This window comes from Papio anubis, chromosome 2, assembly GCF_008728515.1.
Source record: "Papio anubis isolate 15944 chromosome 2, Panubis1.0, whole genome shotgun sequence".
Classification (NCBI taxonomy): domain Eukaryota; kingdom Metazoa; phylum Chordata; class Mammalia; order Primates; family Cercopithecidae; genus Papio; species Papio anubis.
This window is the reverse complement of record NC_044977.1, coordinates 14,329,755-14,345,786: the sequence shown is the minus strand read 5'-3', so window position 1 is coordinate 14,345,786 and position 16,032 is coordinate 14,329,755. Positions and strand designations below refer to the sequence as shown.

At 33.9% G+C, this 16,032-nt stretch overlaps 1 protein-coding gene across 8 annotated transcripts in view; it reads right to left on the bottom strand.

The window, feature by feature from the left end:
* Window positions 1–16,032, bottom strand: part of ARL13B (ADP ribosylation factor like GTPase 13B) — a 73,527-nt gene that overhangs the window by 5,517 nt on the left and 51,978 nt on the right. For 6 of the 8 annotated variants that reach the window (XM_003893820.5, XM_009198569.4, XM_009198563.4 and 3 more), the window contains 6 exons: window positions 13,257–13,362; window positions 11,902–12,104; window positions 8,997–9,105; window positions 5,408–5,633; window positions 2,280–2,396; window positions 928–996 (listed from right to left, as the gene is read on the bottom strand). In XM_003893820.5, coding sequence (XP_003893869.1) covers window positions 928–996; window positions 2,280–2,396; window positions 5,408–5,633; window positions 8,997–9,105; window positions 11,902–12,104; window positions 13,257–13,362 — 830 coding nt within the window. The remainder of the gene's footprint in view (window positions 1–927; window positions 997–2,279; window positions 2,397–5,407; window positions 5,634–8,996; window positions 9,106–11,901; window positions 12,105–13,256; window positions 13,363–16,032) is intronic. The other 2 variants (XM_009198573.4, XM_009198581.4) reach the window with 2 other exon arrangements.

Sequence of the window (16,032 nt, the reverse complement as noted above, 5' to 3'; positions counted from 1 at the left end):
TACTTTTTAAATAAAAATATTTAAACTGGTTTGATATAACTTCAAATTATATGGTAATGCTTTTCTAAAGATTAAACTTCTGAGTTTTTTCCTAGTAAGTGAAACCAAGTTCTAGACTAGGTAAATACAGAGCCATCAAAAAACGAATTGGATGTTCTTAACAAACAAGTTTATTCAGCTACAATTATCTATAATTCTTTTGCATTCTAGAAATGTTTTACTGAAGAGACCTAGATGATGGTCTGAATCAGAACTTCTCCCTGTTTTATAAGGCAGTTCTCTACTTCTCCTAAACATCCTTCCTCTAGTTTTTACATCCTAGAATTCTAATGCCATAAACTAGCTAGACTATAGCATATGTTAGTTATATTCAATGAAAATTGTTCCCTTAATTCAACAAAAATGTTAGTAACTTTCTTTCTACTTAGTCGAACTTTATTAGGTTTACTGATTCGATCTCTGATTTTATAAACTGTGTTGATCTTCACTTTAATATTCAGTGCTGGTTGTCTTATTAGGATTAGAGAGAAAAAATTATGTGGCATTATCACTGAGTATATTGAGCATATACAGAAAACTACAGCTTTTTAACACTTAAGTTACAATTGTAAGGTCTCATAGTTAAATTATTTTAAAATCTTTCCTTTTTATAACTCCTTGTATAAATATATCATGGATAATAAACACAAGCTATGATTCTTTTTACCTCTGTATTCTAAGGTAAACACCAAATCAAATGATATAGATGTAAAGCACACTTAAGAATAAAAAATTAAATAAAATGAAAAAAAAGTATAATGAAAAAGGATGGCTGTGGATTTGACAGGCTTCCAAAACTAAAACATAAGTTTGTTGAAGTTATAAGGTTAAAGAAAAGTTAATGTAACATGTACAGATGATATCTGAAAACCAATCCTTTTGCATTACCATTATGACGTGTTTCACCAAGAGGCTCAAGTTTTGGAAGTCTAGTGACTTTAGGGGTTCCCCAGCCAACTAAAGAAAAAGAAAAACATTTTAAAAACACTGTTAAACAAGGCTTCTTTAGGTCTGTTGAGAGGATCCCTCCCTGGAAAGGAAGCATATATAACATTCAATGTCAATTCAAATATATTGAATGACACTATGGAAAGCCAGAAACCCATTTTAAGTGGCTTCTACATTTTAAAATGTAATTATAGGCTGCTAATATCTGCTTTAACTTTTCAATAACTTTTAATAAAAAATAAAAGCACCTTCACCACTATCAAAAACAAACTCATGATATCATTCTAACTCTAGGCAGAAACTAAATATTTTCTTAATAAATTGAATACTGGAAATGAGTTGATAAGAGATTCTTAAAATGTTACCAAATAATTTCTAAAGCCTTGCAGCAGGGATATAAGGGCACTATACACATATTTCTCTAGTCATTACATATTTATTGACCAACTATAGTAGGTGAGGTACTAAGCTTAGTGCTGAAAAGTTACTCACAATTATTGTGCAAGTTAAGTCCTAGTGTTTTATATGCATTACTCCATTTAATCCTCGTAACAACTTAGGACATGGGCACATATATTGAAAATATATTAGAAAAAATTAATACATCTTGGTTTCAAATGTTAAGTTTCAGGATGAAAGGTCCAATTTTTTATTTTTATTTTTTTCCGAGATGGAGTCTCACCCATGTGTCACCCAGGCTGGAGTGCAATGGCATGATCTTGGCTCACTGCAACTTCCGCGTCCCAGGTTCCTGAGTAGCTGGGATTACAGGCACATGCTACTACACCCAGTTAATTTTTTTTTTTTTTTTTTTTTTTTGTATCTTTAGTAAAGATGAGGTTTCACCATGCTGGCCAGGCTGATCTTGAACCCTTGACCTGGTGATAAGCCCGCCTTGGCCTTACAAAGTGCTGGGATTACAGGCGTGAGCCACCGCGCCGAGCCAGTCCAATGTTTTGAAAGCTCATGTTAGCCATTCATCATGAAACTTAAATTAACATGTGGGTACTGATATTTCAAACGGAACTTGAACATATTCTAGGAAATATTAGGTACGATTTTCTTACTAGTTTTTACTTATTTTTTTCTTCATAAAACTTTTTTTATTCAAAAAAGCAATAGACATTTTTGTTAGCAAATTTTGTCCAAATTAGAGTAAAAGATTCTTCTTCACAAATATACAAGATAACGAATATGCAGAATAAAAATGACAAGATTCCTTTTTTTCTTTTTTTTTTCTCTATTGTTTAAAGCAATATTTCTAAATTCAGTATCGGTATCAATTCACTCACCAGGAGGAGGGGGTGGGGGTGGTGTTGGACTCTCAGGAGCACAGTCATCTATATTAAGTGGTTCTACCCGGTGGTTCCTTTTCATTCTTAGTTTCTTAGTTTTCTTTCTACCATTAGCTACAAGAATATAAACATGAAACTTCATATCTTTATGAAAAAGTGAACTTTTATAATAGAAAACAAAGAATACAACAAAAATATTGATATCATTAACAAAAAAAAAATCTTGACTATTCAACTTTGGAAATTGTTACAATAATCAAATGTGTACTGGCATTTACTAAGAATATATTTTTTAAGTGATAGCTTATTGAATGAATGAATGGCCAATGAATATGATACAAAGAGCCAAAATTCTACATTTGAATTTCTGAGAGGTTTTTCACAAAAAAAAAAATGTCATATGAAACAAATATAATTGTCTAATTGCAAGAGTTTCCATGAAATTCATAATAATCTGGGAAAATAAGCTACTCATTACTGTGTCACTCAGTATATTTCATTTTTTCAGTGGAATATGTAGAATGATTCTAGGTGTAAATAGTTCAAAAATAATCTCTTGAAATGTGACATAAAAGGCCCTCAACAAATCTAAACATGTTACTTATTTAAAATAACCCCTACAAGGCTATGCACGGCAGCTCACACCTGTAATCCTAGCACTTTGGGGGGTTGAAGTAAGAGGAATGCGAGAGCCCAGGAGTTAAGAGAATGGTCTGGGCAACATAACGAGACTGCATCTCTATGGAAAAAAATAAAAAGCATGGCTTTGTTTTCACGTGCCTGTAGTCCCAAGTATTCAGGTGGCTAAGGCAGAAGGATCATTTGGGCCCTGGAGTTCGAGGCTATAGTGAGCATGATTGTGACACTGCCATCCAGCTTTGGTGACAGAGTGAGACACTAGACACTATCTCAAAAAAAAAATAAAATAAATAAATAAATAAGTAAATAAACAAATTAAATAACTCCTAAAGAAGGTAGGCCCAATACAATATAAACATGTAACCAAAGTCACATTAGAACTAGCAGAATTGAATGTGTTCTTTCTTAAAAAAATTATTTACATATTGTAACTTAAACACATATAAACACTTTAAGGAAATCTATGTTAATGTATAAATTTTAATAGGGTAAACTAAGATGACACAGTAGTTAACTAAATTTAGAACATCAGTGTTACTGCAATTTTTTTTTTCTCGCCCTCCGCTCAGGCTAGAGTGCAGTGGTGCGATCTTGGCTCACTGCAACCTCCACCTCCCAGGTTCAAGTGATTCTTGTGTCTCAGGCTCCAGAGTAGCTGGGATTGAAGGCGTGTGCCACTACACCCTGCTAATTTTTGTATTTTTTGTAGAGACGGGCTTTTGCCATGTTGCACAGACCGGTTTCGAACTCCTGACCCAGTGATGTGCACTCCTTGGCTTCCCAAAGTGCTGGGATTACAGGTGTAAGCCACCCTGCCCAGCCAATGTAACTGCAATATTTCAAAATTGCAGTGTGTGTGTGTGTGTGTGTGCATGCAATGTACTTTCTAAATGGGAATTATCTGTAACATAAAATATATACATTATCTGTGAAGCCTACAAAACAAAAAATACAATCACACTTAGAAACAAATTATTATTCTAAATAAATTAGTGTTGTTTGAAACATTTCACTTCATATAAAAACAAATAGGTCTTTGTACAATTAAAGTGGTAAGCCTAACAACTGGAAGAATAGATCCACAAGATGTGGAAGAATACAACCACCAAACGGTACTTTGGGGCAGGCAGTAGTTCAGGGTCATGGAAAAGCACAGGATGTGGATCAGATGATCTGGACCGGGGTCTCAGCTTACACAGACAGGATATATGATCTTAAGTTACTCAACCTCTTCAAGTCCCTGGTTTCTTCATTTATATAATGGAATACTATACCCCTGGGATTGCAATGTTAAATAACAAAATATTATGTTGAATAATATAGCGCATCCAAAGGCATGTTTTAAAGTATAAAATGTTAGTTATTATTACAGTTACATGATTTACTATCTGAGATCTCCCTGTGCTATATTTTCAAATCATTTGCCAAAATTACTTTGCTCTTTAACAAGCAGTAGAGAACTATTTAAAAACTTAGAGACCACCGTTAATAGGTCTACCTCCCTTTCAACTCGGCTGACAGTTATATGGGTATAAATATGACTGCCCTAACTTCCCAACTGATAAAAAGTATAACTTTCAAATCTAATATTTTCATCCAGCAAAATATCCATGTTAGCTAATCTGTATCTCAGGAATTGAAATCTTATTTTCATAAGCCCGGTGATACTATAAAAATGTCTTATAAATAATGAAGCCATATTAATAACTAAAAATGTTAAGGAAGCAACAATCATAGGGCATCTCTCATGTGGCTGACACTGCTAGGAGTAGAGTTATTTTCTAAGTAACCCTAAAAGTCTTGTGAATAAAGACAATGTTTATCTGCATTTTAGAGATGAAGAAACTAAAGAATGTTATATAACTTAACGTATATCTAGTAGATAAGAGAGTCAAGATTCTATCCCAAGTTGTCTGATTCCAAATGCAGGCTATATCCCTACCATACCAAAAATAATGAATGTTCTGTTATATAACATAGCCAGTTAGAAAAAGAAAAGCAATTATGAGTTGAAGATTTTTTATATTAAAATAAGAGAAAAATGGCTACTTGACAAGACATTTTAAAAATGTTCTACCGATTATGTTTGCAACCTACAGCCATAGCCAGTCAATAAAGGAAATGATGCTGATGTAGCACTTATGAGCCTTAAAAAACAAACAAAAAAAACTTAAGATATTACATTTATTCCAAGAATTCTTGAGAGCTATGCTGTATCCCAAATTTATGAAAATAAAATTAAAAATGGAATTTTCTGCTAAAATCCTTATAAGTTACAAAGGACCACATTTTAAGCCATCATGGAAAAACACGTTAGGAACAAACTGGCTGAATAATAAAAGACCTTGAGAAAATCATGGTAAACATGGCATCGAAGACAGAAAAATATTGCAGTACTCGTTTATAAAAACAAACATAAAAAATGAGATGAAGTGTAAGTTTTATTTATATATACATAAGATAATTACTTTAAATAACTAGATTACCTGATTCCAACGATGGCCGGTCTGTCTCATCTTCATTCTCTAACTGCTGTGTTAATGCCTCCTTATAATTTTCTACTAGTCCAAATTCATTATTTTTTTGGCCACTGTCATTAACCTGACCTTCTGTCTCTATTTGCTCATGCTCCATTTTATGTTTCAGGTGGCAGCCATCACTGTCTTTCTCCATTTTTTGCTTTTTTTTCTCTCTTTCAAGTTTTCTTTCATTCTAACAAAAAATAAAATACATTATCTTTACTATGATGGTTTTATCTAAGATAGTTTTAAGGGAGAAATCAAATACCTTAACAGCATTCTGTAACTTCAAGGACACTGTGAGATTCCTATTTTAAAAATGATTTCATGAATACATCATTAAAAGATGCCAAATGTCAAACCTTCAGTAAACACAGAAAGTATAACGAAAGAAAACAAATATTACCAGTAATTCCACAAACTAGAGATGACTGCTATTCATCTGTCTTATTCGGTATATAATCTGTTCAGTATATAATCACTAAGAGATGATTTTCTCTGCCAACCCCCACATGTACATACACACATCATGTACAGACATACATCACCCAGAAACATACATAAATGTATATATCTATATATACATTTACAAATACATGTAGATTATGTATTTGATGTTTAAACAAAAAAGAAAGTTTTTATTGAAGAATATACATTTCTTTCCATGCCAATGAATATATGAAGTGCTCAGAACAGTGCCTTACACATAGTAAATGCTACATAAATATTAGCTACAATTATTTTCAATTATATTATTATGTTTAATGTTTATAGCATACCAATTCTGTATCAATGAACAAATAATTTATTTCCAATTTTTCATTATTTTAAAAAACAGAATCATCCTAATAGCTTTTTTTTTTTCGTTTTTTTTTTTTTAAATTAAATTGCTAACAGTAGAACTGTTGAGTCAGTGGGTAGGCAAATTTAAAAATGTCACATATAGTCACAAACTTCCCTTCAGAAAAACTGAATCAATGTACACCCCAGGCAAAGGGTTGAGACAGTGATTTTTTTCTACATCATATTCAATACCACATATCATGATTGACCTTTTACATCTCTGCCATATTAATACATATTTTTATCTTAGTGTTACTTTCATTTGAGTTTAAGCTAAAATTTTTATTGCTAGCAAAAATGAACTATTACTGACTTTTTTTTTTTCTTTTTTGAGACGGAGTCTTGCTGTGTCACCCAGGCTGGAGTGCAGTGGCGTGATCTCGGCTCACTCCGCCCCTCCAGGTTTAAGCAATTCTCTGCCTCAGTCTCTGGAGTAGCTGGGATTACAGGCACGTGCCACCACACTCGGCTAATTTTTTGTATTTTTAGTAGAGACGGGGTTTCACCATCTTGGCCAGGCTGGTCTTGAACTCCTGACCTCGTGATCCACCCACCTCGGCCTCCTAAAGTGCTGGGATTACAGGCGTGAGCCACCACGCCCAGCTACTTATTGACATTTTAAATGTTTTTTTAAGGAAACTGTCTTTGGTAACCCAATGCCCACTTTTCTATTAGATTCTCATTATTTTCATAGTAATTTGTAAGAGTTATTTTGTGCATACGTGTCACTAGGACTAGTCACAGAGCCACATGAGACTATGTGTTCTATTTTTCACTAGAGTTTATTTCTTTTCATTTTTGCTTTTTAACTTTGTAGAATAGCTCTTTTAAAATTGGGTAATACAAGATCTATCTGCCTTTTTCCTTTATGATTTGGGGCTTGATTGTCCTGCTTTGAAATGTTTTCCTCCTCCAAGCACATATAAAGACTTAACTATATTATCTACTAGTAACTTGAAGACTTTCGCTTTTTAAAACATATTTAAATTTTTGATACTTTTGGAATTTAACTGGGTATACAATATTCAATAATTTTCCTTTTTCTAAATGGTTAAGTTGTTCTATTATTCTTTTCTCTCAGATTTGAAATGTTATCTTTATCTTGTACTAAAATGCTCATACATAATTAGGTTTATTACTATCTGTTCCATTGATCTGTCTGTGTCTTCTAGAACCAATACCTTCCAATATCTCACCATTTTAATTATCCGCGGTAATAATCAAAAAAATGTTAGGTGCTTCTGTACCAAGAAACATGCTAAAAAAGTTTTGTGGGGAAAAAAAGAAAATTGGTATGTTTTGAATATATATATATATATATAGTTAATTTGTTTTTATTTCTTTACTGGCCATCTTCTTGAAATTATTATAGTTTCAAAGCATAAGTGTACTTTCCCCATGCCACTTATTAATTTGAGAACTTCCTGTATGTGATATACTATGTCGTACACCACTATTATTCACTTCTATACATTGTGGAAAACACGGTGCTGGGAGAAGCACTAGAGCCTTCTACATAATTTATACCCATGGTACTATAAAATAATTAGCCATTATTTATAAAGCAAGCCTTATTATACATAGAGAATAACTGAGGTTTCAAAGTAGAAAGCACAACTTGACCTCTTCTCTCTCAATATTTTTAAAAGAACATAAAACAAAACTTGACAAATATAATATCTGATAGAATGGAGACAAAACAATAGCTCATGCTATTAAGATGGTCTTACTATAATTAGAAAAGCACATATTTAGGGTGAATGCAATGAGGTTAATGAAAGATTGAATACAATTAAACCTCCTGGTATCCAAGCAACTTAAAAACAAATGTCTCATATTACCAACTATTTTGCAAAATAAAGCAATACCAAAACTATCCAATCATCTTCTTACCTGCGGAGCTGCCTCCCTCCTCAGTAGCAGCCCCAAGAAAATTTAAACAATCATCCACCTTTCCAGATGAGCACCTGTGTGGAAGGAGGCAGTGACAGGGGAAGAGGAATGGGGAATACACAGGCAGGACCAGGACGTCAGCCTAAGGTTTAGGAAGCACTGCCTCAGAAGAGGCATGGCTGCTGCCAGCCACAGAAGCAGAGCCAATGCAAACTCTGGACACGAGCAGAAAATGAAAACAAAGACACAGATACAGATACGCACACACATACAACCCCTTAACTTCTCCATAATTAAAATCTACAAATTAATGTTGGTAAAATTTCTGATTTAAAATGGAAATAAATGATGTTCAGATACAGGAGAATTTATTGCAGTTTCAAACATCCTTAAGTATCTCGGAAAAACAGAGAATTGTTTATGTACTCTAATGCATTCTAAATAAATATTACAAATGGGCAGTAACAGCAATACGGAAACAGAAAATGTAAGTAAGAGTAAATATATTATTACTATATGAAATAAATGACAAAATAGATTTATCAACACAGCAACTATAATAATTGCTACAGTCAACTTTTATTTATTGTCATTTAATTCTGAAGTCATATTCCCCCTTTTACACTAGAGTCAAAGGTAATTTAACAGTAAGACAAAGCAGTAAACCTTTCATCAGTCTCTCATCTCCAATTTCTTATAGAAATAATCTCTCTGAAGAAACAATTCTGTTTCCCTGCCTCCTTTCCCAACTTTCCACCTTCTTTTCCAAGTTCCAACTTATAACTTAAGATACAAAAATTCCATTTGCCATCATTCATACCTCAATGATTACAGATGCTATTGGCTGGAAAGGATTCGTTGGTTCTGGGTCCAATTGAGCCAGACTACCGGTTCCATCAAGTTCAGCCTGCTCTTGTTCATTTTGTTTCCTATTGTTGGAGGAAAAATAATAGAAATTACCTTTGAGAAAGGGTTGAACCATGTTTAAGAAAACTGCAATAGGTATAAGGCTATTACATGTAGTAATTTAAATATCTAGACATGGTTTTCAATTACTGAGAGCATTTCAAAAATCCTTATGCAGGCAAGAGGCTTCTTCCCCATTATGTAAAGACTAATCACTTCATTTTTTAAAAATACTGATAAAAATGACATTTCTTATGACTGACTTCTTAATATCAACAGTGTAATTATTCTTCCATGTGCCAAGAGTATTACTGATCAACTTATTAATTACCCTCCAAAATCAATGCTGTCCTCTTTACTGGTGTTAACAAATAGTAATTATTCTTATTAACTCTTAAGGGCCAAGTCTTCTCTTATAAAACTAGGAAAACATTCCTTCAACTCAACCTATGTTTTCACTTTTGCATAAACATGTTTCTTATTTAGTATAAAAGAATAAAAGACTAGAATATCTATAGTTTGATTCTATAGAAGTATATGACAGAGTAGTAATATAAAATATTTTATCAAGTTGTATATCATACTTGAACTAGATAACTTCCGTAATAGCGTTGAGTGGCTATAAAAATAAGTTACCATATGTATCATTCAGATTAAATAAGTATTTCCATATCAGTTACCACTGAACATTTACTATCTCTGTGATTTATAGTTAATGTTGTTCCATATATGATGAGTAATGTTATTAAGATGAGCAGCTGGCCGGGCGTGGTGGCTCACGCCTGTAATCCCAGCACTTTGGGAGGCTGAGGTGGGTGGATCACGAGGCCAGGAGTTCAAGACCAGCCTAACTGACATGGTGAAACCCTGTCTCTACTGAAAATACAAAATTAGCTGGGTGTGGTGGCGCATGCCTGTTATCCCAATTACTCAGGAGGCTAAGGCCGGAGAATCGCTTGAACCCAGGAGATGGAGGTTGCAGTAGGCCAAGATTGTGCCATTGCACTCCAGCCTGGGCAAAATTCCATCTCAAAAAGCAAAATTCCATCTCAAAAAAAAAAAAAATAGATGAGCAGCCAAAGACCAAAAAAAAAAAAAAGAAATAGAAATATTGTGGATTTTTAACTGGACTGTAAGTACGGTATAGCAATGTAAATGTTCATTACCATAATATTTACTAGCTGTGTTGTAGATGGAAATACATATCCTTTTATTATGAACCTAGGAAGCCAAGATTTGGAGATTTGCAATTTACTACTTCTGTGACTTTGCACCTGGATCTTTGAGCCTTAGCTTTCCCACAAATGTGAATAAAAATAACCACTTCAGAGAGCTGTTTCAAGGGTCAGATAAAGTAATATATGTGAGACCACTCTGTGAATGAACTTTCTCACAAGATAGCCATTGTTATGTTATTTATTAGTAAGCAAATTCAGGAATACAGTATTAATATATTATTTTTACTTGGCATGTGTTACTGTTTTTCAAACACTACAAATGACTATCTGAACCAATTAGATTGGATTTAGTGAAGTAAAAAGGTTGTTTTTAATCACCCGTCTCCGAATGTCAATTTACTTTTCATTATGGAATACTGGCTCAACAGGAGAGGTCTCCTCAAGAGGAGAGGTCTCAGACCACAACTGGCATGGATAAGGAGAAAGAAAGAAAGGGCAAGGAGTACCGGAAAAGCCTGCCATAACATGATCTAGAATAGAGAATATCATTATGGAAAAGGAAAAAACATTTAAAAAGTTACTAACATTAGATTTCTTTTATCCAACTCAATTTGTTGCTTCTATTTTTATTTTCTTAGTGGAGGAAAAGGAGTTTTCACATAAGTATAGCCATATATTTAATTTTTATAAATATTATATATAGAAGGTATACTTACATGCATGATTGGTTGTACTGAGCTTTATATGATAAAAATAGATACTAAGAAAAAAACAGATTCTCACAGGAACTAAAACCTTGTATCAACAGCTGCCAAAATCATTCACTCTAATCTGTTTTTTATATAAAGAGATCCCTGATGAATGACATGCTCATATTATGGAGCACTTGGGGATAGAGAGTCATTTCTACAAATATTTATTTAAGTCCTATCGATGAATTACATGAAAAATATGTTATCAGAGGATTTCCTTCACAGTATAAGAAAGCTCCTCATAATGGGGTCACCAAGGGTAGTAGGTTCTTGCCCACTGGGCTACAATTATGTTAAACTACACAGAAGGCCAGATGGAAAGCAACTTTGGATCAGATTTTGCTTGAGTTGAATGATTCTCTACCAGTTCACCTTCGATCCTTGCTGAAACTAAAAAGGTTCCTCAGTGTCAACGTTATTGACATATTAAGCCTGATAATTCTTTGTTGTGGGAGACTGTCCTATTTGTCATAGGACGTTCAGCTGCATCCCTGGCCTCTACCCAACAGATGCCGAGTAGTACTCCACCCCTCCCCCTAGTGGTGAAAACTAAAAATGTCTCCAGACACTGCCAAATGTTAAAAACTACCCTGTGCATTGAGAACCACTGCACTAAAGATACCCATAAGAAATCAGAGAGAAAAATTTAAAACTCTGGAAGGCAATGGTTACATAAGGAGTAAATTTAACTACTATACAACCTCCAGAAAAATTAGGAATCTACCACCCAAACTTGTATAGAAAAAGATCCATAGAAATACAAAATTTACCTAGTGTCTTCCTTCATATAGAAAGAAGAAACTGAACAGATAAAACTAACAACTAATTCATCAAATTCTTATGTTTTTGATTCTTCAAATGCACCGTGGTGCAAAATTAATCTACTTACCTTTCTTCTCGTAATTTTCGCACTCGTTCAGCTCTTTCTTGTTTCTCTTGTTCCTCAAGAGCACGCTGTTCTGTTGTATCTTTTTGGATGCGTTCATTTAAGGCATCAAAGTCTCTTGCAATAACATGTAGCAGCCAAAAAAGGCCTTTTTTAATGGACTTGTCAATTTTCTTTCCATACCCCGAGATTGCTGAACATGGTTCCTAAAACAGAAATTTATTTGACTAAAAGATTAAAAGGTCTCCACACAAATCTATTCATAAACCATTAAGTATAATTAATAGCAAATCAAAATTAAGCTATTTAAGTTAATGATATGAAGCATCTGCTTATTTAACTTCCAAAACATAGCATTGCAATGATTATTAACATTAGTATATAGGACTTAAAATATTTTACAGATAACATCTGTACGCTATGTGAGATATTATAAAGAGGGTGACAGTGCCACTTACAATATTAGAAGAAAAAATTTAATTGCCATAAAAAACACCTCTATTTATTAAAAATGCCAAGAAGTTTTAATTCCTTATACTAAACTCTACAGCAGTAAACATCCATAAGATTGACAGCCTAATGTTTTTTGAAACCAAAATAAATTATTAAATCCACTGTCGATCTTCCTTAAGACTGTATGACATCTCTCCTGATATGATTTATCTTTTCTTTTTCTGTTTTTTAGAGACAGTGTCTCATTCTGTTGCCCAAGCTGGAGTGCAGTGGCTGGATCAGAACTCACTGCAGCCTTAACCTCCCAGGCTCCAGTGGTCTTCCCACCTCAGCCCCCTCAAGTAGCTGGGACTACAGGCACACACCACCACACCCAGCTAGTTTTTGTATTTTTTGTAGAGCTAGGGTCTCACTATGTTACCTAGGCTGGTCTGAAACTCCTGGGCTCAAGCAATCTGCCCCCTTCAGCCTCCCAAAGTGCTGGGATTATAGGCATGAGCCACCATGCCCAGCAATATTATGAATTAATTATGAATCATAATTCAAAATTAATTATGAATCTCTCATATGTTTAAATGTTGTATTTACACTTTTCTTTCCCATTACAAATGTCATACTATGATGTGTTGGCACAGTGCACAGATCCTATCAGCAATATCTTAAAATGCAAATGGGAAGCTCCTTGAAATCATGGAGAGATGGTTCATGGAAATGACAATGAAACAGACAACAAATATTATGGTATTAAGTTATATCAACAGAAAAGTGGGAGTGTGATTTCATAGGTTACAAAAAATTCTTTGAAAAGATTGTCTTTTAACTGCTATCACTTTTATAAAAACCAAGTTATACTGAACCTATTTGAAACGACAAAAAATTAAAATTAAAAAAAAAAAAAACCTTACTATCTGACACAGGCACTTGTGCTCATTGACCAATTTTTCCAGAGATAGACATTCAATGACATCAGCTTCTCCTAACGCTCCTTCTTTATCTTGTTTGTTTGCCAACCTAAAAGATAAATAAAGTACTTTTATACAGCATATACATAATTGGATGGAAACTTAAAGATATTCTGAACACATTCTTTTTTTTTTTTTTTTTTTTTTGAGACTGAGTCTCATTCTGTTACCCAGGCTGGAGTACAGAGGTGCAATCTTAGCTCACTGCAACCTCCGCCCCCCAGGTTCAAGTGATTCTCCTATCTCAGCCTCCAGAGTACCTGGGACTACAGGTGTGTGCCACCACGCGTGGCTAATTTTTTGTGTTTTTAGTAGAGACTGGGTTTCGCCATTTTGGCCAGGCTGGTCTTGAACTCCTGACCTCAAGTGATCTGCCAACCTCAGCCTCTCAAAGTGCTGGGATTACAGAAGTCAGCCACCATGCCTGGCCTGACCACATTCTTTGATTCCCAAGTTTTAAATCTACTGATTACAGAACACACTAGTTTCTTAAAATGTTTTAGTACCAATTTTGTCATTTTTCCTTTATTATTGCTAAAACAGTTTGTAACTACTGGCCTATAAAAGGAAAATCAAATAAAGAGAAGTGTCAAGAAAGCAAACAACAGATCAATATGCCAACAATAAAGCTACGAAACAGAAAAAGAAGAGGACTAATTTCCCCAGGTCACATCCATAAATTATATTCTTACCTTCTTAAAATACAAACTGTAATGTTTTAAATGCCCAAATATTTATTCTGAATTTGTAATATTTGAGCTTATCTACAATTATAATGTGTGAATGTGTCCACATAAATGTACAATTTACTGAAGACCCAAGGCCACTTCTAATTGACTTGGCAAAGCACTGGGAATTAAAAAAAAAAAAAAAGATTGTACTCAATTAGAGACAAACTGGACACCGACAAAATGAAAAAACAAAATATTCTATAGAAAAACAGGATTTACCACAATATACCACTATTTAATTATAAAACACAGATTTAAAAGTTTAATAAAATACTGCCTTGCTCAAAGTTTGACAGACTCTTTAGGTTAAAAAAAAAAAAATTAAGTACATAGACTAAGACGAAACCCTTAGAAATTATTGAAACTGTGTCATTCTTGCTTATCTATATAACTTCTTTTTTGTATTTCCCAAATTACCATTAAATTTGCATACCTTCTGTTTTGCTGCCTGAGTCACATTACTTCACCCAGATATTAAAAAATCATTACCATGATAGCACTATTACACCTAACAAAATTAACAGTAAGTCTTCAATATTACTCGATTTACTCAATATTCTCCAGTATCATTTTACAAGCGTTATGTTTAAATTCAGATCCAATATGCATTACTTATCACTTACCTCTTTTTGAATCCGTATTACACCTGCCCTCCCCGCTACCACCCCCACAACTCTTTTCCTCCCATGACATTTATTTGTAATTTTTCTTTAGAATTTCCCATATTTGGGATTTGGCTAATACCTTTCTTATACACTTATTTAACATACCTATCCTATATTTCCCATATCTGGTGGTAAGAAGCTGGATGAGTTTCGGATGAAATGTTTTTGGCAAGCATATTTCGTAGGTGGTGCTTGTATTCAGGGAGGCATATAATATCACTTTTATATAATGTCCTGTTTTAGTGGTATAAAATTATTGGATTTACATTTAGCCTGATCCATCCAAAATAAAGTTCTTGATTAATCTTTCACTTAATGATTTTAGCAGCCATTGATGACCTTTACTTAATTCTATTATTTTACCAAAGTTTATGAAACAGTAACTTTTCTAGTTCCATATTCCTTCTGCATTTACTAGCAGGATTCTTGCTAAAAAAAAAAAAAAAGCTTTCACCAACTACTTGGTTGACTCTTAAAACTCACAAAGTCAAGATAAATGTTTGATCCCTTGCCCTTATTTCCTAATTGTCAAAATAATGCATTGATGGCATAGCAACCTCTGAAGGTAATCAGGTTGATTAAAAAAAAATCCTATAAATTTAAGGATTATTAGTGCAGTTTTGTTATGTAAACGTATTGCATAGTGGTGATATATTGCATAGTGGTGAGGTCTGGGCTTTCAGTGTAACCACAAGCTTAATAATGTGCATTATAGACATTAATTTCTCATCTCTAACTCCCCTTCTACCCTCCCACCCGTCCAAGTCTCCAATGTCTATTAATCCACACTCCATGTCAATGTGCACACATTATTTAACTTCCACTTATAAGTGAGAACATGCTATAGTTAACTGTTTCTGAATTATTTCACTTCAAAAAATGACCTCCAGCTCCATCCACGTTGCTGGAAAACATATGTTTTTTAAATAGTTGAGAGTATTCCATTGTATGTATGTACAAAACACACACACACACACACATTTTCTTTAATCATCCATGGAAGGACATTTAGGTTGACTCCGTATCTTTGCTACTGTGAATAATGCTGTGATAAACATCTGAGTTCAGATATCTTTTCTTGTATAATAATTTCTTTTCCTTTGGATAGGTACCCAGTAGTGAGGCTGCAAGACTGAATGGTAGTTCTTTTTTTAGCTCTTTAAGAAATCTCCATACTGGCCGGGCGCGATGGTTTACACCTGTAATTCCAGCACTTTGGGAGGCCAAGGTAGGCGGATCACAAGGTCAAGAGAGCGAGACCATCCTGGCTAACACGGTGAAACCCTGTCTCTACTAAAAACACAAAAAATTAGCCGGGCGTGG